The following is a 25,362-nucleotide window of genomic DNA, read 5'->3' as shown; positions in this document are numbered from 1 at the left end:
AAAAAGTATAGACATATTTTCTTTGTGGTTCTCCTGTTATGTATACATAGGTTAGAATCCTACATTTGAAATTTTTTTTTTTTTTTTTTTGAGACGGAGTCTCGCTCTGTCGCCTGGGCTGGAGTGCAGTAGTGTGATCTCGGCTCACTGCAAGCTCTGCCTCCCGGGTTCATGCCATTCTCCTGCCTCAGCCTCCCGAGTAGCTGGGACTACAGGTGCCCGCCACCACGCCCGGCTAATTTTTTGTATTTTTAGTAGAGACGGGGTTTCACCGTGTTAGCCAAGATGGTCTCGATCTCCTGACCTCGTGATCCGCCCACCTCGGCCTCCCAAAGTGCTGGGATTACAAGCCTGAGCTACCGCGCCCAGCCAAGCCCAGCTAATTTTTATATTTTTAGTAGAGACGGGGTTATGCCATGTTGGCCAGGCTGGTCTTGAACTCCTGACCTCAAGTGATCCACCCGCCTCTGCCTCCCAAAGTGCTAGGATTACAGGCATGAGCCACGGCGCCCGGCCCTGGTGTAGGTATTTTTGTTATTCCCATTTTCCTGATGAACCAACCGAGGCCTAGAAAAATTAAGGCCCCGCGTTTGTGGCATGAGTTCACTACGGAGTGTCTTGTGCATGTAGGAAATCGAGTCCTTCTCCATTTCTTGGGTGTTTTACTTCTTTCTGGAATCCTTGCATTTATTCTTACGATGTCCTGTTGGTTTTGAGCATTTTTTGCAGCTCTAGAGGTGACTGGGGCGCGTGCGTTGGCTGTCGCAGCCCTGCAGCTCACACAAGGGCATTTCTACACTTCTTCCCACAGAAGGATTTACTCCTCAGTGAAATTCCAAGCAGCACCGCCTCGCTCTGCTCCAGGAAGACGGGCGTGGAGAACGTGATGGCAAAGGAGATCTGCCAGAAGTACCTGGAGAAGGGTGCAGGGAGGCTTCCGGAGGACTGTGCCAAGGCCCTGGCCATGGCCGCCTGCCTGTGCCTGCGGAAGCGTAACATCAGCCTGCAGGAGGTGAGCCTCGCCCGCAGCAACCTCGCTGCCTGGGCGTGTGGGTCCACCTCATCGGGGACGGCCCCTTCACAGAGGTCTGATGCACAAACCAGGGTTATGGCAAGCCGCAGACCTCCTGGAGCTCGCGTCAGCCAAGGGGCTGGGTAGGTAGGGATGGATAGTGCGAAGTCTGAGCAGGACAGGGGTATTGCAGGGCCTCAGGGTGCAGGACCAAATACGGGGATGTTAACGAACTTGATGCACTCTCTGTGAATCGGCTTTATTCCCCCTTCTCTATAGACCCCTTCTCCTTTCCTCCGTGGTGCTCCCTGGAGGGAACGGATCTGCCCGCAGGTTTTAACGCAGTGAATGAGCCTCCACCCTGAGGTCCTCCCTCTGCGGTGGGCCTGATTGGCTGAACTTGGGTCAGGTGTCTACCGCTTGGCCAATTAGGCATGGCGGGGCAGTCCAGCATGCAAACCTGGCTGCCCAGGGCTCCATCCCTGGATGGTGTCAGGGCCAGGTCCCAAAGAAAGGGAGCGTGCTCAGCCCATGCACTAGGCGGATGTCCTAGAAGGCAGCCACTACACGGTGTAAGACGTTTTTCTGGACATGAGAAGTAGCCATGGCTTCCATGGTAAAAGGTAATCGAGAGACTACTGCTTGGTCTTTTTTTTTTTTTTTTTGAGACAGAGTCTCCCTTTGTCGCCCAGGCTGGAATGCAGTGGCGCTATCTCCAACCTCTGCCTCCCGGGTTCAAGTGATTCTCTTGCCTCAGCCTCCCGAGTATCTTGAATTACAGGCATGAGCCACCGCGTCCGGCCATTGCTTGCTTGGTCTTTCTAAGGACAAAATCTCCACTGGCCACGAGGAACCTTAGAAATCATCTAGCAGAGTGATTTTCAAGTGGTGTTGGGCACAGAGGGGCTCCTTGAGAATATCTCAGGAATTGCTGTTGGCAGCAAGAGGGGTTGGGGGAGGTGCAGGCCCCCAACTGTGACTCGGACCAGACACCCACTTTGACTTCTCTCAGTTACTATATTGGGTTCTCTGGAAAGGGTTTGGTAGCTGAAAAAAATCTTCAAAAACCACTGCTGTAGCCCAAGCCTCCCATTTTACAGAAGGGCAAGGGCCAGAGAGGAGAAGATGAGGCCAGAGAATTTGTTTCTGTCAGAGCTCTCTGGACTCCCAGTTCAGCCCTATGTCCATCGTCTTGCACTGTCACGTGGCAGGAGCTGGAGGCTTCAGTCTTTGTTCTCAGCCTTTGCTAGCACAGATGTCCCCCAAGTGTCCATGTGCCACGATGTTCAGTCATTCATTTCGTAGTTGTACACTAGGGCCAGGGGACACATCTGTTTGGGAACAAGGCAGACCCAGGTTCACTCTCCTGGAACTCATGGACATTGTATAGTAATTGTCTGTGTGGTGAGCGCCAGGACAGTGTATGACGAGGACCCCACCCTGTTGATCTTCCTGAGGAAGGGGTGTTTAAGCACATGAAGAGCAATCCAGGCAGAAGGAACACCCTGCAAGTGGCTTGAGCCGAGAGAGCTCAGCACGTTCAAGGGCTTGGAAGAAGGTCCGAAGGGCTAGAACACAACACATGGGGCACAGTGGCTTGTGTTGGGTGTGTCGAGGAAGGAGTTGTCCAATGATAGAGGGCTTTGTAGGCACAGTAAGGATTTTTGCAGAGCCGCTAAGTTTTTTTTTGTTGTTGTTTTTTGACAGAATCTCACTCTTTCGCCCAGGCTGGAGTGCAGTGGTGCAATCTCGGCTCACTGCAACCTCCACTTCCCAGGTTCAAGTAATTCTCCTGCCTCAGCCTCCTGAGTAGCTGAGATTGCAGGTGTGTGCCACCACACCCAGCTAATTTTTGTATTTTTAGTGGAGACGGGGTTTCACTATGTTGGCTAAGCTGGTCTTGAACTCCTGACCTCAGGTGATTCACCTGCCTCGGCCTCCCAAAGTGCTGGGATTACGGATGTGAGCCACTGTGCCCAGCCTCACTAGGGTTTTAAGCAGAGGTAGAACATAATCAGATTTATATTCTAAAAAGTTCTGTCTCCTTCAACCAATTATTATTTCAGTAAGACTTTCATCCTTCTATTCATTCCATTATTTTGTTCAATGTGTTACTTAATGTGCAGGTGAAACTGCTATAACAAGGAGACTGCAAAATGCAGTGGTGAAAATGAGATAGACGTTTATTCTCTTTAGTGTAACAGTTTGAATTTACACAGTCCAGTGCTAATGTGGCAGTGCCACGGTATTGGGGACCCAGGCTCCTTCTATATTTTTTGTCTGCTATCCTTACCATGTGGCTTCCATTTCAGGATTTAAGATGGCTGCTGTTGCTCAGGCCATCACACCTGCATTCCAGCCACTGAAAGAGGGTTAAAAGGAAAAGGTGGACACACTCCCTTTCTTTTAAAGATATAACCTGGAAATGTATCACTTTTTCTCACATAATGGAGAGCAGAACCTAGTCACATGGCCACATCTAGCTACAAGGAAATGCGGTCTTTAGATTGGCAAATATTTATTGGGCATCTACTGTGAAGATTTATCTCAAGAAGTAACATGTGACCTGGGCCTTGAAGGATGAGATGTTTGTCATGTAAAATAAAGGGGATAGGGTGCTTTAGGTGTAAGAAGAGGTAGGAGATGGCCTTTGCAGTACATCACAACCAAGCTAGGAAGATGAGAGAACAGCTGGGTCAGGGACTCAAAGATAAGCAGGCCTGGGTTTGGTGGTCACCTGTGCCATTTACTGGATTGGCTGGGTGGCTTTAGGCAGGGAACTTAACTTTTCCGATCTTTTAATTTTTTATCTATAAAAACTCATGCATTGTGTATGAAATGGATACATTAGTATACTGAATTTTTTGCAAGGCACTGAGGAGATGAGATTTGTCGTTGTTATTATGGGTATAAGGGTATGTATGTGTGTGTATCTGTGTGTGTGCTCTGTGTGTGTGTGTGAAGAAGAAACATTCCTTCCTTGCTTCCCTCCAATTTTCCTAACCTCCCTAACCAGAAAAACCTTCCAGGGCAACATCTATATTATTTGTGCTTTTTTTTAATTGAAAGTGTTAGGAACTTAACCTCTTACACACACACACACGCACGTGCACACATACAGACATAGGGAGAGGGGAAGAATATGAATGAGTGAATTAGTGAATGAATGAACTTAGTGTCTCATTTAACCAGACAGCAGAGAGGACAGGCATTGCTCTGGTTTCAGGGAAGTTAGACCCAGGATGTCAAACACCAAAGGTACAGCCATTGTGTCTCTGTGTCTGTGGCTCTTTCTCCGTTGCTTGCCTCTGCTTTACTCTGTGTTGAGCTTTCATTTTCCCCTACTGTAAATGGGTTTTCTGGGTGTGGTGGGGCGTCTGGTTCTACCACGAGAAAGGAAAGGCTGGAGGTCTTTCCAATAAGCTCTAGGTGGAAAAGTTTCAGGGAAGGATTCTGGTTGTCCGCCTTGGATCACAGGCCCAAATCTAGACTAATCCCTATGGCCAGAGGAGTGCGGTACTATGATCGGCCCATGCTGGGTCCTGCTGTCTCATCTATGGCAGGGCAGTGGGTGGGCAAGTGCAGGTCTTTTGAAAGGAAGGGTGCGGTTTTTTCAGACAAAGCAACCAGCATTAGGTTCTTCAGTCTGCTCCCCGCCCCCTCTCTGCTGGGAGGCCAGATGTTAGCATTTTTATTTCCGAGAGAATTCTTGATGAGCTCCTTTCTCCCTCTTCTCCCAAAGGTGCGTGGCTCTGTGGCTGCTGTGGAAGAGCGGCTCCGAGGCTGGGAGACGTTGCTCCCTTGGAGTGGGCTTTCTGAGGGTACAGGCTCTTCTTCCAACACCCCAGAGGAAACAGACGACGTTGACAATTCCAACCTTGATGCCTCCTCCTCCGCGAGTGTGGCACCCTGGGCGGGGCCTGCCACCTCACTTCTCCCCACAGAGAATGGCGAAGGAAGGCTGCAGGTCATCATGGGAAGGGAGGCCGACTCCTCCTCTGAGGCCTGCGTTGGCCTGGAGCCTCCCAAGGATGGTAAGCCGGCCGGAGGTCAGAGTGCATATAGATGGTCATGTGTGTGTCCCCAACTTCAGCCCATCATTTTTTCTTTCTGTTGCCCTCATTCACTCCTTCATTTGGTTATTCAGCCATTCACCAACCAGCCAGTTTTTCACAGAGAAACCTGGGAGGCATCCTTGACACCTCCCTCTCCCTGCCCTGGACTGTGTCCAGTTAATCATCCAGTCCTGTCCATTTGCCTCCTAAATCTCTCTCACCTTCATTTACTTCTCTGCATTCTCCCTTTGTCTGAGCTCCTGTCCTCAGGGGACTGCATAGCTTCCCTGAGTCCTCCTCCATCTACCCGGGCCCCTCCCTCACCAGGTCCTTCTCCAGGAGCCAGCCAGAGTAGCTTTTAAAAACACAACGTGGGCCAGGCGAGGTGGCTCACACCTGTAACCCCAGCACTTTTGGAAGCCAAGGCGGGTGGATCACCTGAGGTCAGGAGATCGAGACCAGCCTGGCCAACATGGCGAAACCCTGTCTCTACTAAAAATACAAAAAAATTAGCTGGGCATGGTGGCACGTGCCTGTAATCCCAGGTACTTGGGAGGCTGAGGCAAGAGAATTGCTTGAACCCGGAAGGCAGAGGTTGCAGTGAGCCCAGATTGTGCCACTGCACTTCAGCCTGGGCGACAGAACGAGACTCCGTCTCAAAAAAAGAAAAAACAAAACAAAACAAAAAACACAATGCATGTCATCCCTCATTTAAAGTCCTCAAGGCCCCGTGTGGTCTCTTCCTGTCTGCCTCTCCTCTCAACACAAACACCATCCTCACCAGTCACTTCTAAAGATATCTTCCAGGCTGGGTGCGGTGGCTCACGCCTGTAATCCCAGCACTTCGGGAGGCTGGGGTGGGCGGATCACCTGAGGTCAGGAGTTCAAGACCAGCTTGGCCAACTTGGTAAAACCCTGTCTCTACTAAAAATACAAAAATTAGCTAGGCATGGTGGTGTGTGCCTGTAGTCCCAGCTACTTGGGAGGCTGAGGCACGAGAATCACTTGAACCCGGGAGGCGGAGGTTGCAGTGAGCCGAGATCGTGCCATTGCACTCCAGCCCTGAGTGACAGAGTGAGACTCCATCTCAAAAAAAAAAGAAAAAAAGAAGATACCTTCTGGCTGGGCGCGGTGGCTCACACCTGTAATCCCAGCACTTTGGAAGGCCGAGGCAGGCAGATCACGGGGTCAGGATTTCGAGACCAATCTGGCCAATATGGTGAAATCCCGTCTCTCTACTAAAAATACAAAAATTAGCTGGGCGTGGTGGCAGGCACCTGTAGTCCCAGCTACTTGGGAGGCTAAGGCAGGAGAATTGCTTGAACCCGGGAGGTGGAGGTTGCAGTGAACCGAGATCGCACCACTGCACTCCAGCCTGGGTGACAGAGGAAGACTCTGTCTCGGGGGGGAAAAAAAAAAGATACCTTCCATTCCTGCCACTCAGGTCCAAGGATACCAAGTTTCTTTCTGAAATAAAAAATTAGGAAAGTCCCCCCTGCCATTTTTTTTTTTTTTTGAGATGGAGTTTCACTCTTGTTGCCTGGGCTGGAGTGCAATGGCATGATCTTAGCTCACTGCAACCTCCACCTCCTGCATTCAAGCGATTCTCCTGCCTCAGCCTCCTGAGTAGCTGGGATTACAGGCATGCGTCACCACGCCTGGCTAATTTTGTATTTTTAGTAGAGACGGGGTTTCTCCATGTTGGTCAGGCTAGTCTCGAACTCCCGACCTCAGTTGATCCGCCCACGTTGGCCTCCCAAAGTGCTAGGATTATAGGCGTGAGCCACTGCGCCTGGCCAGGAAGGCCCTTTCAAAGCAGTGTCCCTGTCCCTTAGTAAACATGGTTCAGTGAACGTCCCACGCTCTGACCACTCCTGTTTCTCCTTTTACTCCTCCTGCCATGGGGAGGGAGAGGAAGAAGAAAGACAGGATGTGAGCATTTTTTTTCACTCCACCCTCCCACCCCTCAGCATCATAAAGAGGAGCAGGGAAACCCTCTCCTTTCTGTAAGGTCAGGGTAGGTTGCTGGGCTTCCTGCAAAGGCAGAGGAGATGAAAATGCTCATTACAGCCGGGTGCAGTGGCTCATGCCTGTAATCCTAGTAATTTGGGAGGACGAGGTGGGCAGATTGCTTGAGCCCAGGAATTTAAAGATCAGCCTGGGCAACATGGTGAAAACCTACCTCTACAAAAGATGCAAAAATTAGCCAGGTGTGGCCAGCCAGGCATGGTGACTCACACCTGTAATCCCAGCACTTTGGGAGGCCGAGGCGGGTGGATCACCTGAGGTCAGGAGTTCGAGACTAGCCTGGCCAATGTCGTGAAACCCTGTCTCTACTAAAAATACAGAAAAAAAAAAAAAAAAAGGCCAGGCCTAGTGGCTCACACCTGTAATTCCAACACTTTGGGAGGCTGAGGTGGGTGGATCACGAGGTCAGGAGATCGAGACCATCCTGGCTAAGACACTGAAACCCCATCTCTACTAAAAATACAAAAAATTAGCTGGGTGTGGTGGTGGGCGCCTGTAATCCCAGGTACTCAGGAAGCTAAGTCAGGAGAATTGCTTGAACCCAGGAGGCAGATGTTGCAGTGAGCCGAGATCGAGCCACGGCACTCCAGCCTGGGCAACAGAGTGAGACTCCATCTCAAAAAATAATAAATAAATAGGTCGTTTGCCGTGGCTCACAGGCCGGGCGTGATGGCTCATGCCTGTCTGTAATCCTAGCACTTTGGGAGGCCAAGGCGGGTGGATTGCCTGAGCTCAGGAGTTCAAGACCACTCTGGGCAACATGGTGAAACCCCTTCTCTACTAAGATACAAAAAAACTAACTGTGTGTGTTGCCCAGCCTGGGCGACAGAGTGAGACTCCATCTCAAAAAAAAAAAAAAGTAGCCAGGTGTGGTTGTGTACACCTGTAGTCCCTGCCTCTCAGGAGACTGAGGTGGGAGGATCACCTGAACCTGTGAGGTCAAGGTTGCCTTGAGCTGAAATGGTGCCATTGCACTCCAGCCTGGGCAACAGAGTGAGACCCTGTCTCAATTAAAAAAAAGAAAGAAAGAAAAAAGAGAAAAAAGAAAAGAAATGCTCATTACACTCAGGTCCTGATTCAGAAATCTGAGTTAAGTGAATCTAAGAATTAAAATAATGGTAATTTTCATTCAAGTTGCTCTTGTTTGCTTTCTGTTGAACATCAGCTACAGAGACTTCGTGGCAAATTGAGATCAATGAGGCCAAAAGGAAACTGATGGAGAATATTCTGCTCTACAAAGAGGAGAAACTGGACAGCATTGAGCTCTTTGGCCCCTGATGACTGGAACACAGCTGAGGACCCTTGTCCTCAGTTGGAACGATAAGCATCAGATCAAGAAAAAGGTCTGAGGCAGAATCCAAGATCTACCAGGAAACACACAACAAAACATCAGCTGTCATGGGTGGGAGGGAAACTTCATTTCACTGGAATGAGTTGGGAGAGAAGGGCCCTCAGCTTTCAGAGACACAAAAATCCATGAAATCTCTTCCTTTCTGGGCTTTGTTAGTCAGAGCAGGGGATCAGAGGAGACTGAAGCAGAAACCCTGTACATGGGCCCAGGATGTGGTTGATTTTGTGGTTCCGGGGAGTGTGTGATGATAACCACCCCAGCAGATTCCATTACCTCAGCAGCTCTTGTCCCCCTACCACTGGCAGTTCTGCAATGCCATAGCATTTTCCAGAGCTAAGATCTCTGGATCGTATTTGCTGACAGCCTGCAAGCTTGCATGCTCTGAAAGACTTTTTTAGTTTTTATTTTTATTTTTTTGTAAAGATGGGGTCTCGCTATGTTGTCCAGGCTGGTCTTGAAGTCCTGGGCTCAAGCAATCCTCCCACCTCAGACTCCCAAAGTGCTGGAATTACAGTTGGGAGCCACCGTACCTGGCCTGAAAGACTTTCAACTTGTGTCTCAGTGGAGTTCTTGACTCACCTCTCTGGGTCTCAGGTTCTACAAATGTCAGACACCTGGCGAAGAGGTCTGCAGGCCTTCCACTGCCTGTATTAGAAATCTTGCAACTCACATATTTATTCATTCACTGCCTGGCACCTTTATCTTCCCATCCCACTAATGTTAGTATTTTTTAATGGAGCTTTTATTTTGAGAATATGAGAATTTGTAAAAACAAAACAAAACGAAACAAAACAAACCCCACATATTCTCAAAATAAAAGCTCCGTTAAAAAATACTGTCACCTGGGTCACTCTGTCACCCAGGCTGGAGTGCAGTGGCACGATCTCAGCTCACTGCAACCTCTGCCTCTAAGGTTCAAGCAATTCTCCTGCCTCAGCCTCCAGAGTAGATGGGACTATAGGCACTTGCCGCTACGCCTGGCTAATTTTTGTATTTTTAGTAGAGTCGGGGTTTCACCATATTGGCCATATTGGCTGGTCTCGAACTACTGACCTTGTGATCCGCCCACCTTGGCCTATGAAAGTGTTGGGATTACGGGCTTGAGCTACCATGCCTGGCTGAGAATATGTGTTATTTATGGCTGGATGATGAAGAATCAGGAGAATCTATATCATGTCTGATTCTGCTGCTAATTAAGTCAATTTAATTTTTGGGACCTCAGTTTCTTTGTAAGTAAGATAACACCTGCTTGTTCTTCATCCCTGGGCTGTTGGGAGGAACAGATGAGACAGTGGCTATAGAAGCGCTTGGAAAATGCACTTGTCCTGTTTTATAAAATAAAAAAGGTATTAAATGTGTATTTCTGCCATGTACCTAATGATTATTCAGTGAGTATATATCTGAAAAGGCATGTTGCAAATATTTTTGTGAAACAGATGCTATTTTAAATTCACTGGGAGAAATGTCCTATTTAAAGTAATTCTATAGTAATTTCTTTTTATATAATAAAAATATGTTTGTAAAGTCAACAGAGAACTTGTAATTAGTTTGTGTCTGGAAGAATTTGTTTAGAGAAGGCACTCTGCATCCTTGAGAATGGGGTAGCCAAGAGCTAGGATCCTGGCTCTTACTGTTGACTGTTAATAGCTGCATGACCTTGGGCCCAGTTAGGGAGTTACTCTGAGGCTCTTGTTTCCTCATCTGTACAATGGGAAAAAGAAAAAGTACCCATCGCGTAGGACTGTTGTCGGGTGGGTCCTGCCTGGTGAAAGCATTTAGCAGCTCCCCAGTAAGGAGAGCTTTGGCTTGATGTGTGATGTAGCTGAGCTGGATCCCAGTCCAGATGGACAGTGATCTATACAGACAGCCCTGTCTTCAGCTCTGGTATCTGTGAGGATTCAAGGTGAATGTGCATTTTGTGCCCCAAATGGGACCTGGCCTGTTGCGAACACCTTACAATTATAAGCAGGGTGTTTCCAGGGCTGTTTGAGCAATAGAGGGCTGACACCAATAGGTTCCTGGTTATCCAGATATACTTATATTTCTAGAGTAGGATTTTATGTATTTTTGGAGACGTCAGTGAATCCCCTTGGGACTTGGATGAAAGCTCTAGACCTCTGCTACATACAGACATACATACATATGCATTCTGAGTACTTGAATTCCAGACCTTCACAGGCACCATGATGTCTTTTCGTGGATCCCCCATAGGGAAGCCCTGAATTATTATTTTTTTTTTAGGTTAATAGAGGATTTAAAAACCCAAACAGTACAAAGTTTCCATGGTGAGAAGGCAGGCTTTTTCTCAATGGGATCTTAGTCTCCAGTTTCTTCTTCCCAAAGGCAACCACTGTCACTAGGTTGGAGTATCCTTCCAGAGGTGATGGAAAACAGAGGTGATGCTCAACTTAATTAGTCATCAGGGAAATGCAAATCAAAACCTCTATGAGGTGCCACTTCACATTCACTAGGATAGCTATAATAAAAAAGACAAAAACAAGTGTTGGCCGTGATGTGGAGAAACTGGAGCCACACACACTGTTGGTGGGAATTGAAAATGGTGAGCACTTTGGAAAACAGTTTGGCACTTCCTCAAAAGGTAAAAGAGTTTCCATATGACCTAGCAATTCTACCCCTAGGTATCTACCCAAGAGAAATGAAAACATGTCCACACAAAGGCCTCCATACCAGTGTTTATAACAGCATGAATCATAATAGCCAAAAAATAGAAACAATCCAAATATTCATCAACTGATGAGTGGATAAATGAAATGCGGTCTATTCATAAAATGGAATATTCAGCCATAGAAAAGAATTAAGTGCTTGTGAAAAGTAAAGTAGAGGTTCCTCTTCAAAGACTTTCCTCCCTGTCTAATTAGGAATAAATAGTAACTTCTCTTAGAAGCAAAATTTATTCAAAGACCTGTGCTAACATTCTTAAATATCTGCCAGCGATACTAAAGAAATCAATGTACTTTATGTTCTCAGCTCCCACAATTTAGCCTAAATATTTGCCCTGGCATGGTTATACTGGTCCAAGCAAGCATCAAGTCATAGCCTGTTTCTCTTCCTTATTTGAAAATGTTTTTACCTTTCTCAGCATTCCACAAGTTACTTCCTCCTTCCTTTGTTCTCCTCTGCCTTTGCCTCTTTTAAAAAGTTTTAAGTTGCTAGCCAATCAAGACAAATACAGAATGTGAAGTCCTGTTCCGTCTATGGGAAAACTGGACACAGCAGTAGGGTGGATATGTCAGGTTATAAATGACCCTGGCTCCTTTGTTCGGTGTACTCTTGTGGCAAAACTGCTGGTGAGTGTACCCTTTCTGCAGAAAATATAAAAATGACCTTGCTGAGAAAATTAATGTTCAAGTGCTATTTCTTTACAGCACCGGGAAACAAGCATCTCAAACATACTGACACATGTTACAACATGGATGAAACTTGAGATCATGGTAAGCAAAAGCAAGTCACATATTGTATGATTCCATTTTTAATTTTGTCAGAATAGGCAAATCTATCAAGACAAACTAGATTACAGTCTTGCTGAAATTATAGGAGTGAGCCACCAGACCAGCTGGTCATATACCCTTTTTTTTTTTTTTTTGAGACAGAGTCTCGCTCTGTTGCCTAGGCTGGAGTGCAATGGCGCGATCTTGGCTCATTGCAACCTCCGCCTCCCAGATTCAAGCAATTCTACTGCCTCAGCGTCCTGAAAAGCTGGGATTACAGGCGTGCACCACCATGCCCTACTAATTTTTGTATTTCTTTTTATTAGAGATGGGATTTCACCATGTTGGTGAGGCTGGTCTTGAACTCCTGACCTTGTGATCTGCCCACCTCGGCCTCCCAAAGTGCTGGGATTACAGGCATAAGCCACCATGCCTGCTGCTCATACACTTTAAATGAGTAAACTTTATGGTATATAAATTATATCTTAAAGCTGTTAGAAACAAACACACAAAGCGGTTACCCTCAGGCATTTGAAAAAAAAAAGCCACATTTATCTTTGTATGCCACTCCTCTCTAGCCACACATGTATTTTGTTCATGCTTTTTTTTCTAGGTCCTTTGTTTTTTCATGTCTTTCTTGGCCATTGCTCCTCAACAGTGAGTTTAGATGACTTCATTCTTTCTGCCTTACATTCCATTGTATGGCTATTCCTTAATGTATATAACTACCTCCTACTGATAAAGATTGAAGTTTTGTTTTCATTCCAGCTACTACAGACAAGGCCACCTTCCAAGGAGATTGTATCAATTCACATGTTCATCAAGGATGTATGGGAGTGCATTTCCTCACATCCTCAGCCACAAGGTATATTATCTTGCTTTTTGATTATTGTCAATCTAATGAGTGGAAAATTATAATTTTATATGTACTTTTAATTTTTTATTTATTTATTTATTTTTTTAAGATGGAGTCTCGCTTTGTCGCCCAGGCTGGAGTGCAGTGACACGATCTCACCTCACTGCAAGCTCCGCCTCTTGGGTTCACGCCATTTTCCTGCCTCAGCCTCCTGAGTAGCTGGGACTACAGGTACCCGCTACCACGCCCGGCTGTTTTTTGTATTTTTAGTAGAGATGGGGTTTCACAGTGGTAGCCAGAATGGTCTCCATCTCCTGACCTCGTGATCCGCCCGCCTCGTGGCCTCCCAAAGTGCTGGTATTACAGCCGTGAGCCACCACGCCCGGCCATATGTACTTTTTTAATGGCTGAGGTGGAGCCATCTTTCTTATTTTTAAGAGTGTTTGATAACTTGTTTTTGTTCATTGCTTCCTTTGCCTTTTTTTTTTTTTTCTTTTTCCCTGAGATGGGGGTCTCACTTTGTCTCCCTGGCTGGAGTGCTTGGCATAATCTTGGCTCACTGGACCCTCGACTTCCCAGGCTCAAGGGATCCTTCCACCTCAGCCTCCTGAGTAACTGGGACTACACATGTACACCTCCACAAGTGGCTAATTTTTGTGTTTCACTAGAGACAGGATTTTGCCATATTGCACACACTGGTCTCGAACTCTTAGCCTCAAGCGATTCACCCGCCTCGGCCTCCCAAAGTGCTGGGATTACAGACGTGTGCCACTGGACCCAGCCTCCTTTGCCAGTCTTAATACTAAGTTATTATTTTGGGAGAATTGCTACATCGAATATCGGCCCTTTGTCATATGTTTCGAGTATTTTTCTAAATTTGTACCTTGTCTTTGATTTTTTTCTTTTCTTTTTTCTTTCTTTTTTTTTTTTTGAGACAGGGTCTTGCTCTGTCCTCCAGGCTGGGGTGCAGTGGCGCGATCATAGCTCACTGCAGCTTCGACCTCCCGGGCTCAAGTGATCCTCCCACCTCAGCCTGAATAACTGGCACCACGCCCAGCTAATTTTATTTTTTGTAGAGATAGGGGGTCGCACCATGTTGGCCAGGCTGGTCTCTAACTCCTGAGCTCAAGCCATTCTCCCGCCTCGGTCTCCCAAAGTGCTGAGATTGCAGGCGTGAGCCACCGCTCCCAGCCGTCTTTAATATTTTTCACCAGGCGGATAGTCCACGTTTTTGTGTAGTCTTTTTTTTTTTTTTTTTTTTTGGTGGCTTCCAATTCTTCCCCTTTCTGGGTGTGTCACTTGGTCTCTCTGAGCCACAGTTTTCTGCTCTATAAAGTGGGGTGACAATGCTCAGCATACGGCTTGCTTTGGCTCGATGAGCGAATGCAGGTCTGAAAGCTTCCGGCACAGGGGCCGACGCTGAGGGGAACGGCGTTAACTTAAGCGCGTCCACGGACGCTGCCTGCCTGCACAGTTGGCTGGCCTCAGCTTCCCGCTGTTCAAGCCCACGTGAGTGGCTCCGCCCCATCTGGCTTCTGACCAATGGACGAGCTTCCTAAGGCGTACCGTCCCGACTCTAAGCCGCTTGGCTACGAGACGGGCTCCGTCTTGCTCGGAGTCCCGCCCCTTGCCGGGTCGAGCAATGGGCGCCTTCCGTTTGGCGCAGGCCCCGCCCCTGCCGCTCTGCGGCCTGCGGGCCGCAGGTCTCGTTCCGGAGGGCGGGCGCCACGGAGGCCTGAGTGGTCGCAGCTCGGGCGGAGGCCGGGTGGGGCGGGGTTGTAGGGCTGGGGCAGGCGGCAGGCTGCCCGGCGGGACAGCGGCGGCAGCCGGCCGGGGGCGTCCTGAGTTGGCGGACGGGGGCGCTGCCAGCTCCCAAGGGGGCCGCTCGGGCCCCTTCCGGCCCGGGTCTGGTCGGGCCGCAGGAGCAGGGCGGGCTGCGGCGCCCAGTCTGACCCTGGCCTAGGGACTGAGCGCCTGGCCCCAGGGCTGCCGGTGGGGCAGCCATGTGTGGTTCTTGAAGCGCCATGTGGTCTTCTGAAGCGCTTTTACAGTTCTGAAGGGCTTTATATTGCAAACTGATCAAAGCGCTTTGTAGCCCCGGAAGCGCTTAGGCATCCTCGAAGTAGGGCTGTGCAAAGTGAAGCGCTTCGTGATCTCAAAAGCACGTTGTGGACTTGGAAACCAACGGAAGCCTTTAGTAAATTTTGGATCGCTTTGACTTCTCCGACTGGGTTTGGCATTTCTGAAACCTTGAGAACTGTGATGGGCAGTGGAAAGAAGAGGGAAAGGTCAGTGAGGCTAGCCTGTGGCTCTGCCCTTGTGTCTTGCCCTCCCCCTGGGCGGGGCGGGGGGGGGCGGTGGGAATCTGACGTGGGACCGCCAGGAAGGGTGGTGTTGTAATCCAGGCCCCCTGTACCTTGCAGGTGCCCATGGCGTCCGAGCGGGGCAAGGTCAAGCACAACTGGAGCAGCACGTCGGAAGGGTGTCCCAGCAAGCGCAGCTGCCTCCGGGAGCCCTGTGATGTGGCCCCCTCCAGCCAGCCAGCTCAGAGGTCTGCATCGCGTTCTGGAGGGCCCGGCACCCCCAAGCGCCTGAAAGCCCAGAAGGAGGACGATGTGGCTTGCTCGCGGAGGTTATCCTGGGGCTCATCCCGCCGCAGAAATAACTCCTCCTCCTCCTCCCCCCCCTATTTCTTGGGCCCAGGTGTGGGCGGGACCGCCTCCAAAGGCTGCCTGATTCGAAGCACTGGGGGGTTCCTGTCTTCAGGGGGATCCCCTCTGCGTCCTGCCAACGCCTCTTTAGAAGAAATGGCTTCTCTAGAGGAGGAAGCCTGCAGCCTTAAGGTAGGTGGCTGCCACGCTTTGCAATCTGTGAAACCGCTTCCACATGGCTTGAGAGGTTGGGGATGGGAATTTTGATGGAAGGAGACTGTAAAACATCACATTCTTGAAGGTCTGGAGGATCTTCCTAGAAGTCCGCTCCACCCAACTCGAAGACCAAGCAGTCTTCCAGGGGCGTGGCCTGAAGTTAAGTAGAGAGGTAGTTTTCAAATTCGGCAGCACTTTGGAACTACTTGGAAAGCTTTAAAATACTTGGGCCTACCTCCTACCCCAGAGAAACTGATTTGTTGGTCTGAGGTGTGGTCTGGGCTTCCAGATTTTTCAGTGCTCCCCAGGTTATTGTAAACGTGCAGCCCCCTTGGAGAATCACTGCAGTAGAAGGTGGATTATGTGTTCAAGAGAAGGATGTATTTATTTTAGTTGTCAGTTTAAGGGATTGTGTGTCCTCGTGCTTTGAACCACTCTGAATCACAGAACCAAGAATTGTGGTTCTTGGTGTAGCTCTCTTCCAAAGTCATGGTTTCCAGCATGTTGGGGTTTTGCTTGGTGGTGCTAGTTTTTTTTTTTTTTGAGGTTAAATTGTTAGTTCCCTAATGGAAACATGCAAGAGGGTTTCATAAGTACTTGGAGCAGACCAAGGAGTGCTTCACAGAGAAGATACATTTAGCTCATCTACTCAATCAACACAACAAGTATGTGTTGAAGGTTTAGTTTGTGCCGGGCAATGTTCTAGGTGTTTGGGATTCTTTACTAACAAAACAGATCACTTTCCCCTTAGAGTTTGCATCCTAGGTTTTGAAGCTCTGGATCTTAAGAAGTGAGAGGTTCTGCCTGTGGAGGAGAATGGAGAAACAGTTTTATTTGGGATGAGACGGGCTGCCTCTAGAGAAAATTATTTTACAAAAGCAATTAAAACAGGCCCTAAGGAATATGGGTTTGGTTTTAAGCCTAGCCTTGGTGGTTTCTTTTGTGTAGCTGAGAAAGGAGGCTGTATTTCACTTTGTTTTGGGGACTCATAGGCTAAGTGTCCCTGGTTTTTTCATTGTGGACCTCACTGTCTGAACTTTTGTGTGGGTGCGTGGATTTTTTCTTTTTAAATTCACAAATAATGGTGAGTTGAAAAGCCCTGTCTCTAGCGTAGGAATGCTGAATTTGTCTCAAATCAGGTAAGTATGGGACTTTGCTCCTTCTTGATACAGTTTCAGTAGACTTGGGTACAGCATAAAATAATACCAATTGATTAAATTTAGCTTCACTGACAATTTATAGATAGAGTGAAACCTGGTACTGGGAGAGGCAGGAAATTTATTTTACATAGTCTTTCAGGTGTGCTGAATCCCTGGCTGTCCTAAAGATCTGGAACTCGGGTTTGAGGATGTGGTCTCTAATCTGGGTGGGTCTGATTGTAGGATGGACCCACCTTTCTCTCATTAAGGCTAAAGGAGCCTTGTTTTGCAAGAACCCAATTTAATGGTTTCAATATAAGCGCTTGAGGGTTATTGCATGCCAAGCACTGTTGGGTCTGGGAGTGATGAGCTTCTAGGGAGCAGTCTGGTGGGAGGACTGGAGGGATGGTCACATGACTGCCTACAATGTGGTATGATTGAGCAGTGAGCCCAGGAGGCTGGAGAGCGAGGTAGGGGGCAGACTGCAGCAAGGTTTTAGTAGCCAAGGGAATTTGGATTTTATCCTAAGGGCAATGGATTTTATTCTAAGGGACAATTCCCTTAGAATTGTATTCTTTGTTTTTTTTTTTTTTTTTTTTTTTTTGAGACAGAGTCTTACTGTATCACCCAAGATAGAGTGCAGTGGCGTGATCTCTGCTAACTGCAACCTCCACCTCCTGGGTTCAAACAGTTCTCCTGCCTCAGCCTTCCAAGTAGCTGGGACTACAAGTGTGCCCATGCCCAGCTAATCTTTGTATTTTTAGTGGAGATAGGGTTTCGCCTGGTTGGCCAGGCTGGTCTCGAACTCCTGACCTCAAGTGGTCTGCCTGTCTCAGCCTCCCAAAGTGCTGGGATTACAGGTGTGAGCCACCAGGCCTGGCCAATTGTATTCTTTTTTTAAAAACTTATTTTATTTTTTTGAAACTATCTGGCTGGAGTGCAGTGGCACAATCATGGTTCACTGTAGCCTCGAACTCCTGGGGTCAAACAGTCTTCTTAAATAGGTGAGAATATGGGCATGTGCCACCACACCCTGCAGATTAAAAAAATTTTTTTGGGGCCGGGTGCAGTGGCTCACGCCTGTAATCCCAGCACTTTGGGAGGTCAAGGCGGGCGGATCATGAGGTCAGGAGATCGAGACCACCCCTGGCTAACACAGTGAAACCCCGTCTCTACTAAAAATACAAAAAATAATTAGCTGGGTGTGGTGGCAGGTGCCTGTAGTCCCGGCCACTTGGGAGGCTGAGGCAGGACAATGGCATGAACCTGGGAGGCAGAGCTTGCAGTAAGCCAAGATCAAGCCACTGTACTCCAGCCTGGGCGACAGAGCAAGACTCAGTCTCAAAAAAAAAAAAAAAAAAAAAATTTTTTTTTTTTTTTATAGAGGTGAAGGTCTCGCTCTGTCGCCCAGGCTGGTCTCAAACTCCTGGGCTCAAGCTGTCCTCTCACCTTGTCCTCCCAAAGCACTGGAATTAGAGGCATGAGCCACTGTACCAGCTGCATTGTCTTCTAAGCAATTAGAATTTATACAAGGCTCTACACAGAAAAGGAAATTGCATTGTAGAAACATCACTCTTTTGAAGATTTTTTTTTTTTTTTTGAGATGGCGTCTCGCTCTGTCGCCCAGGCTGGAGTGCAGTGGCCGGATCTCAGCTCACTGCAAGCTCCGCCTCCCGGGTTTATGCCATTCTCCTGCCTCAGCCTCCCGAGTAGCTGGGACTACAGGCGCCCGCCACCACGCCGGGCTAGTTTTTTGTATTTTTTAGTAGAGACGGGGTTTCACTGTGTTAGCCAGGATGGTCTGGATCTCCTGACCTCGTGATCCGCCCGTCTCGGCCTCCCAAAGTGCTGGGATTACAGGCGTGAGCCACTGCGCCCGGCCGAAGATTTTTATATTATCCTGATTGTCCATCTCTAGGACTGCTGAGGTCTCTTCCTGGAGCATATGTTTGTCAGTTTAAAAACCAAGTGTACAGTACTTGATTCATTTTGAGGAATTACAGAACACCTCTTACCTTCCACCTTCATCTGTACCTCTTCCTCCCTTGCTCTGCAGTCATCTGTGAACTTGTTTGTCCTGGTCCTAAGTCCTTCAGCAAGCACAGCCGAGGAGTTCTCACAAAAAGCATGTTCGTCTTCAGGTCCTTCTAGAGTCCTCCCACCACTCTCCTGTGTTGGCTCTGTAAACTTTTTTTTTTTTTTTTTTTTTTTTAAAAACAGGGTCTTGCTCTGTCACCCAGGCCTGAGTGCACTGCCATGATCATAGCTCACTGCAGCTCAACTTCCTGGGCTCAAGCGATCCTCCTGCCTCAGCCTCTCAAGTAGCTGGAACTACAGGCATGTGTAACCCTGCCTGGCTCATTTATTTATTTTATTTTATTTTATTTTTTATTTTTTATTTTTTTTGAGATGGAGTCTCGCTCTGTCCCCCAGGCTGGAGTGCAGTGGCCGGATCTCAGCTCAGTGCAAGCTCTGCCTCCCAGGTTTACGCCATTCTCCTGCCTCAGCCTCCCAAATAGCTGGGACTACAGGCGCCCGCCACCACATCCGGCTAGTTTTTTGTATTTTTTAGTAGAGACGGGGTTTCACTGTGTTAGCCAGGATGGTCTCGATCTCCTGACCTCGTGATCTGCCCATCTTGGCCTCCCAAAGTGCTGGGATTACAGTCTTGAGCCACCGCGCCCGGCCTTTATTTTACTTTTGAGACAGAGTCTTGCTCTGTCACCCAGGCTGGAGTGCAGTGGTGCGATCTTGGCTCACTGCAAGCTCCGCCTCCTGGGTTTACACCATTCTCCTGCCTCAGCCTCCCCAGCAACTGGGACTACAGGTGCACGCTCCCATGCCCGGCTAATTTTTTTGTATTTTTAGTACAGATGGGATTTCACCGTGTTAGCCAGGATGGTCTGGTCTGAATTTCCTGACCTTGTGATCTGCCCGCCTAGGCCTCCCAAAGTGCTGGGATTATAGGCGTGAGCCACTGCGCGCGGCCTGCCTGGCTGATTTTTTGTTTTGTAAAGACGAGAGTCTACCTGTGTTGCCCAGGTTGGTCTCAATCTCCTGGGGTTAGGCAGTCCTCCCACCTTGGCCTCCCAAAGTGCTGGGATTGCAGGCATGAGCTACTGTGCCTGGCCTTGCTCTGTAAACTTTGAGGGTTACACAGTTGACTTTGCTCCCTTCTCCTACCAGCCTTTAACACATCTTTCTCTGTGCCAGGTCCCAGAATATTCCGAGGGGAAGGTCTTAGACTCATTTTAGAATCGGTAGAGATCCCTGCTGGCTGACCTCACATCGTTCCCTTCTTATCTCCAGGACAGTTGTAGACGTTTTATGTTAGCTGATGATCTTCATTTACTCTTCATAAAGAAGATTAACTGTGTGATGAGCACCTACATGTAGTAAAGATTATTTTTGCTATGACATCTAAATGTCTACATTCAATTTGGAGTAGGAAGAATGGAAGGGAAAATTTGAGCATGTATGATAAGGCTTGATCAACTGTGATTCTCGATGTTTGACCTATAGACTGTCACATGATCCCAAGAGTGTCGTGAAGTAGGTGGTATTATCTCTACATATCTGTTAGTAAATATCTTCATATCAATTAAAAAATATTTAAGCACCTGCTATGTGTAGGCACTGGGCAAATGAGATTCAGAAAGGTTAAATAAGCTGACCAAGGCCATGCAGCTGGTAAGTGGCCGAGCTGTGGGGTAATATCAGATCAGTCCAACTTCAAAGCCAGTGTTCTTTGCACTGCTGCCTCTGGGAGCACCTTCTCTGTCCCAGCCTGGCATCCGATGTAGGGGTGGCAAGACGAAGGTGCCAAGGTTCCTCCCTTGAGGAGCTCTCTGCAGGGTGAGTCAGCCTAAGCACAGTAAAGCACTGGGTATCGAGGCTCTCGAGTGATAGAGCTTTTGCGCATCCCCTTTCCTGCATTTTCACTTGGCACACTTCCAGTGCTCACGTGGAACACCAGGCTAGGTGCTGTTGGTGCCAAGGACAATCAGGCCATGCTTCATAGACTGAAAAGTCACTCACCACAGGGCAGTGAGTGGAGTGCTGTAACAGGGATGGGTTTGGAGTGCCCAAGGGGCGGGGGAATGAGCAACTGACCATCAGGAAGGTCCTCGCAGAAGAGGTGACACTGAGTCTTACTGATGGACAAGGAGAAGGACAGGACATTTTGGACAGAGGGAGCAATACGTGCCCAAAATGTCAGGAAATGCTGCTTGTCTGGGGTGCTTGGGGCACTGCTGGCCCTCCTCTCATCCATGTTCGTCTGCATTCGCTGGACACTTGGAGCGAATTTGGAGGAAGGTGGGAGATGAGGCTAGACAGGAAGGTTGGGGCCAGCCTGCGAAGGGTTCCTGATGAGCTTAGGGGTGGGGATTATTCTGCAGGCAAATGCGGAGCCCTGGAAGGGTTCTAAGCCAATGCTGAAGTGGTAGGGTTTGCATTTTAGAGCTCCTCTGTCACGCTGCAGAGAAAAGGTAGGAGGGAGAAGACAGCGAGCTGGTGAGGAGCTGTTGAAATCCTTCAGGCTACTGGTGATAGGACTGGAGCAACATCTCCACTTACCTTTCCTTCTTTCCTTTGGAGATGCACAGTTCACCAAGCAGTGCTTCCAGGAGGAATGAACTCTTCCCTTTTTGAAGTCAGGTGGTTTGTCTCTTACCTTCTGCCTCGGGTCTACCTACTTCTTACCTTTAGAGCCAGCTATCACCTGCTGAAACTCATCCTCGGTGATGTTGATCCATCTTAGGTCCTCCAGCCTTTGAGAGCGTTTCTCACTTTTTCCCTTTTTTTTTTCCTCCCTTCTCTCCCCTTCCCCCTCCCCCCTCCGCTTCCCTCCTCTCCTCTCCCCTCCCCTCCTGTCTGTCACCCAGGCTGAAGTGCAGTGGTGCATTTGGCTCACTGCATCCTTCACCTCCAGGCTCAGGTGATCTTCCTGCCTCAGCCTCCCAAGTAGGTGGGACTACAGGCATGCACCACCATGCCCAGCTAATTTTTCTGTATTTTTTGTAGAGGTGAGTTTTTTTTGCCATGTTGCCCAGGCTGTTGTTGAACTTGTGGGCTCCAGCGATCTGCCTGCCTCAGCCTCCCAAAGTTCTGAGATTATAGGCAGGAGCCACCACGCCCAGCCAACGGTGTTTCTCACTTTCATATTTACTCCTTTTCCCTTGGCTTCCAGGATGTTAGGGAGAACTTGAGTTTGAATCCTGGTTCTGCCACTTACAAGCCGTGTAGCAGTTTCACTTTCTGTAAAAGAAGGATGACAGCTGTGACCGTTCTGTAAATTGTAAATCTGTTTGAAGACATAAGGTATATCATTATACTCCTAATTTTTTTTCCTCCCCCAACTCCAGTCCTGGTCTTTACAACCAGACACGGCAAAACTGCTGGTCTGTGGACTGGATGTAACCTGCTAGGTCCTTACAGTATTTAACATTTTGGGACAATTCACATTAAGAATTAATGACTCCAGGCTGGGTGCGGTGGCTCACGCCTGTAATCCCAGCACTTTAGGAGGCTCAGGTGGGCTGATCCCCTGAGGCTGGGAGTTCAAAACCAGCTTGGCTAACATGGAGAAACCTTGTCTCTACCAAAAAGACAAACTTTAGCTGGGTGTGGTGGCACACGCCTGTAATCCCAACTTGTCAGGAGACTGAGGCAGGAGAATCACTTGAACCTGAGGGGCAGATGTTGCAAGTGAGCCAAGATGGCGCCACTGCACTCCAGCCTGGGCGACAGAGTGAGACTGTCTCAAAAAATAGAAGTAACAACTCCAGTCTAAGTCCCTACCTTGAACTGAAGACTTGAATGACGTCGCCTCCCCACTTCATGTCCCCTTTTCTTGTTTTTCTCCTTGGCAGTTATCACTCTCTAACATACATATTTCACTTGTCTTACCTTTCTCCTAGTTTTCCCTTCTCTCACCAGCTAGAGTGTGAGCTCCAGGAGGCAGACGTTCTTGTATGTTGTTGTTATTTTTTTTTGGAGACAGCGTCTCCAAAAGGTTGGAGCGTCTCCACAGGCTGAAGTGCAGTGGCACAGTCTTGGCTCACTGTGACCTTGACCTTCCAGACTCAAGCAATCCTTCTGTCTCAGCTCCTGGAGTAGCTGGGACTACAGGCATGGGTCACTGCACCCAGCTAATTTTTGTATTTTTCTTGTACAGATGGGGTCTCGCTATGTTGCCCAGGCTGGTCTTGAACTCCTAGGCTCAAATGATCCTCCTGCCTTGGCCTCCCAAAGTGCTGGAATTGCAGGCGTGAGCCACCACACCCAGCCTTGTTTTTTTTATTGAACGCTAAACCCACAGGTCTAGAACCGTGCCTGCTGGCACAGAGTAAGTGCTTAGTAAGTGCTTGCTGAACGGTTGAAAAATGCACTAAATTCAATATTTCTGGTTTTACTTGGAAAAAACCAGAATCTCTAACTCTGATTCTCTACTACCAAATGGCACCAGTAGAGGTGAGGAGCAGCTGCCCGTCTGAGGGTGTAGGTGCTCTTCAGTTTGCTGCAGACCTCACCATCTGTGTTGTATACCTGGCTTCAGCGGGAGCAGAGGGCAGAGGTGGAGAAGCAGTCAAAATGGAGATTGGGCCTTGACAGACAGGTAGGAACACAAAATGGGATGGAGGCAAGGACATGGCAAGCAGAGGAGATAAGATGTGTCAGCAAATGTGTGAGAGGGTGTGATGGGCCAAGGGTGGCAGGTAGTTGGTGGCAGGCAGAAGAGGGCACCAGAGAAGTAGGGTGGGAAGTTGGGGCTGTGTCTCAACAAGGCAGGCCCTGGGAGTCATCAAGTTTATTATTAGTATTAGAGGCCAGGCACGGTGGCTAGTGCCTGTAATACCAGCAGTTAGGGAGCCCAAGGCGGACAGATCACTTGAGGTTAGGCCAACATGGTGAAACCCCATCTCTACTAAAAATAATTTTAAAAAATTAGCCAGGTGTGGTGGCAGATGCTTGTAATCTCAGCTACTCGGGAGGGAGGCTAAAGCACAAGAATCACTTGAACCTCAGAGGCGGAGGTTGCAGTGAGCCGACACTGTGCCACTGCACTCCAGCCTGGGCAACAGTGTGAGATTTCGCCTCAAATATAAATATATATATATGTATTTATTAGAATTCCTTAAATATAAAAAGATATAAAGAAAACAGGCTGGGCATGGTGGCTCACACCTGTAATCCCAGCACTTTGGGAGGCCGAGGTGGGTGGATCACCTGAGGATAGGAGCTCAAGACCAACCTGGCCAACATGGCGAAACCCCGTCTCTACTAAAAATACAAAAATTAGCTGGTGTGGTTGAATATGCCTGTAATCTCAGGTACTTGGGAGGCTGAGACAGGAGAATCTGTGGAACCTGGGAGACGGAGGTTGCAGTGAGCTGAGATCGCATCACTGCACTCAAAAAAAAAGAAAAGAGGCCGGGCACGGTGGCTCAAGCCTGTAATCCCAAGCACTTTGGGAGGCCAGGACGGGTGGATCACGAGGTCAGGAGATCGAGACCATCCTGGCTAACCCGGTGAAACCCCATCTCTAATAAAAAGTACCAAAAACTAGCCAGGCGAGGTGGCGGGCGCCTGTTGTCCCAGCTACTAGGGAGGCTGAGGCAGGAGAATGGCATGAACCCGGGAGGCGGAGCTTGCAGTGAGCCGAGATCGTGCCACTGCACTCCAGCCTGGGCGACAGAGCGAGACTCCATCTCAAAAAAAGAAAAGAAAAGAAAAGAAAACAGAAATGACCCGTAACCTCCTTTAACAAATAATCCCTGTAGACACATGTTAGAAAATTCAGAAAGTAAGAAAATTTAGTAAGTCTAGAGGGGTTCAAAATGATAGCAAACACCACCTTTCCTGTTCATCTTCGTGAAGTTAGCAGCTGCCAACAGTTTGAGTACTTTCCGGAAAATAGATGCCTATATTAACAAGTGTAGATTTCTAAAGGTTTATGATTCTTTTCCTCCATCTCGCTCTGTCACCCAGGCTGGAGTGCAGTGGTGTGATCTCCGCTCACTGCAAGCTCCATCTTCCGGGTTCACGCCATTCTCCTGCCTCAGCCTCCCAAGTAGTTGGGACTACAGGCGCCCGCCACCACACCCGGCTAATTTCTTTGTATTTTTAGTAGAGAATGGATTTCACCATGTTAGCCAGGATGGTCTCAATCTCCAAACCTTGTGATCCACCCATCTTGGCCTCCCAAAGTGCTGGGATTACAGGTGTGAGCCACCTCGCCCGGCCAGGTTTGAGATTCTTTTAAGTTTTATTTTTCTTTGGCCCTTGACTCAGGATAATGATTAAAAAAAAAAAACAAAAACCAAAAATATTATGTGCTCTTTGGAAAAAAAAATTTCAAATGGATACAAGAAGCTTATAATATAAGAGCCTAAGCCTTTTTTTTTTTTTTTTTTGAGAAGGAGTTTCATTCTTGCCCCCCAGACTGGAGTGCAGTGGCGTGATCTTGGCTCACTGCAACCTCCGCCTCCTGGGTTCAACTGATTCTCCTACCTCAGCCTCTCGAGTAGCTGGGACTACAGGCATGTGCCACCACGCCTGGCTAATTTTTTTTTTTTTTTTTGAGACGGAGTTTTGCTCTTGT

General features: G+C 48.3%; 3 protein-coding genes across 4 annotated transcripts in view; 2 read left to right on the top strand and 1 right to left on the bottom strand.

Annotated features, from left to right (window-relative positions):
* The window catches only part of IRAK2 (interleukin 1 receptor associated kinase 2), an 80,024-nt gene extending 71,208 nt beyond the window's left edge, over positions 1-8,816 (top strand). The window contains exons 11-13 of the mRNA XM_025376471.1: positions 812-1,012; positions 4,755-5,046; positions 8,261-8,816. Of these exons, the coding sequence (XP_025232256.1) occupies positions 812-1,012; positions 4,755-5,046; positions 8,261-8,373 (606 nt within the window). The 3' untranslated portion in view covers positions 8,374-8,816. The remainder of the gene's footprint in view (positions 1-811; positions 1,013-4,754; positions 5,047-8,260) is intronic.
* A 5,185-nt stretch (positions 8,817-14,001) lies between these two features.
* LOC112618232 (atherin-like) lies at positions 14,002-15,405 on the bottom strand. The gene is made up of 2 exons (XM_025375017.1): positions 15,168-15,405; positions 14,002-15,008 (listed from the first exon to the last, which is right to left on the bottom strand). Exon 2 carries the CDS (start codon positions 14,775-14,777, stop codon positions 14,328-14,330), a length of 450 nt encoding a protein of 149 aa, XP_025230802.1. The 5' UTR covers positions 14,778-15,008; positions 15,168-15,405; the 3' UTR covers positions 14,002-14,327.
* Positions 14,463-25,362, top strand: part of TATDN2 (TatD DNase domain containing 2) — a 41,473-nt gene continuing 30,573 nt past the window's right edge. The window contains exons 1-2 of one of the 2 annotated variants that reach the window (XM_025375013.1): positions 14,463-15,039; positions 15,175-15,594. In XM_025375013.1, coding sequence (XP_025230798.1) covers positions 15,181-15,594 — 414 coding nt within the window. In that variant the 5' untranslated portion in view covers positions 14,463-15,039; positions 15,175-15,180. The remainder of the gene's footprint in view (positions 15,040-15,174; positions 15,595-25,362) is intronic. The other variant, XM_025375012.1, reaches the window with a different exon arrangement.

This window comes from Theropithecus gelada, chromosome 2, assembly GCF_003255815.1.
Source record: "Theropithecus gelada isolate Dixy chromosome 2, Tgel_1.0, whole genome shotgun sequence".
NCBI classification, from domain to species: domain Eukaryota; kingdom Metazoa; phylum Chordata; class Mammalia; order Primates; family Cercopithecidae; genus Theropithecus; species Theropithecus gelada.
This window is presented reverse-complemented; position numbering and strand designations above follow the sequence as displayed.

Coding starts and splice junctions, on each gene's coding strand:
- LOC112618232 (XM_025375017.1), bottom strand. CDS start 14,777: ATGGCGCTTCAAGAACCACACATGGCTGCCCCACCGGCAGCCCTGGGG.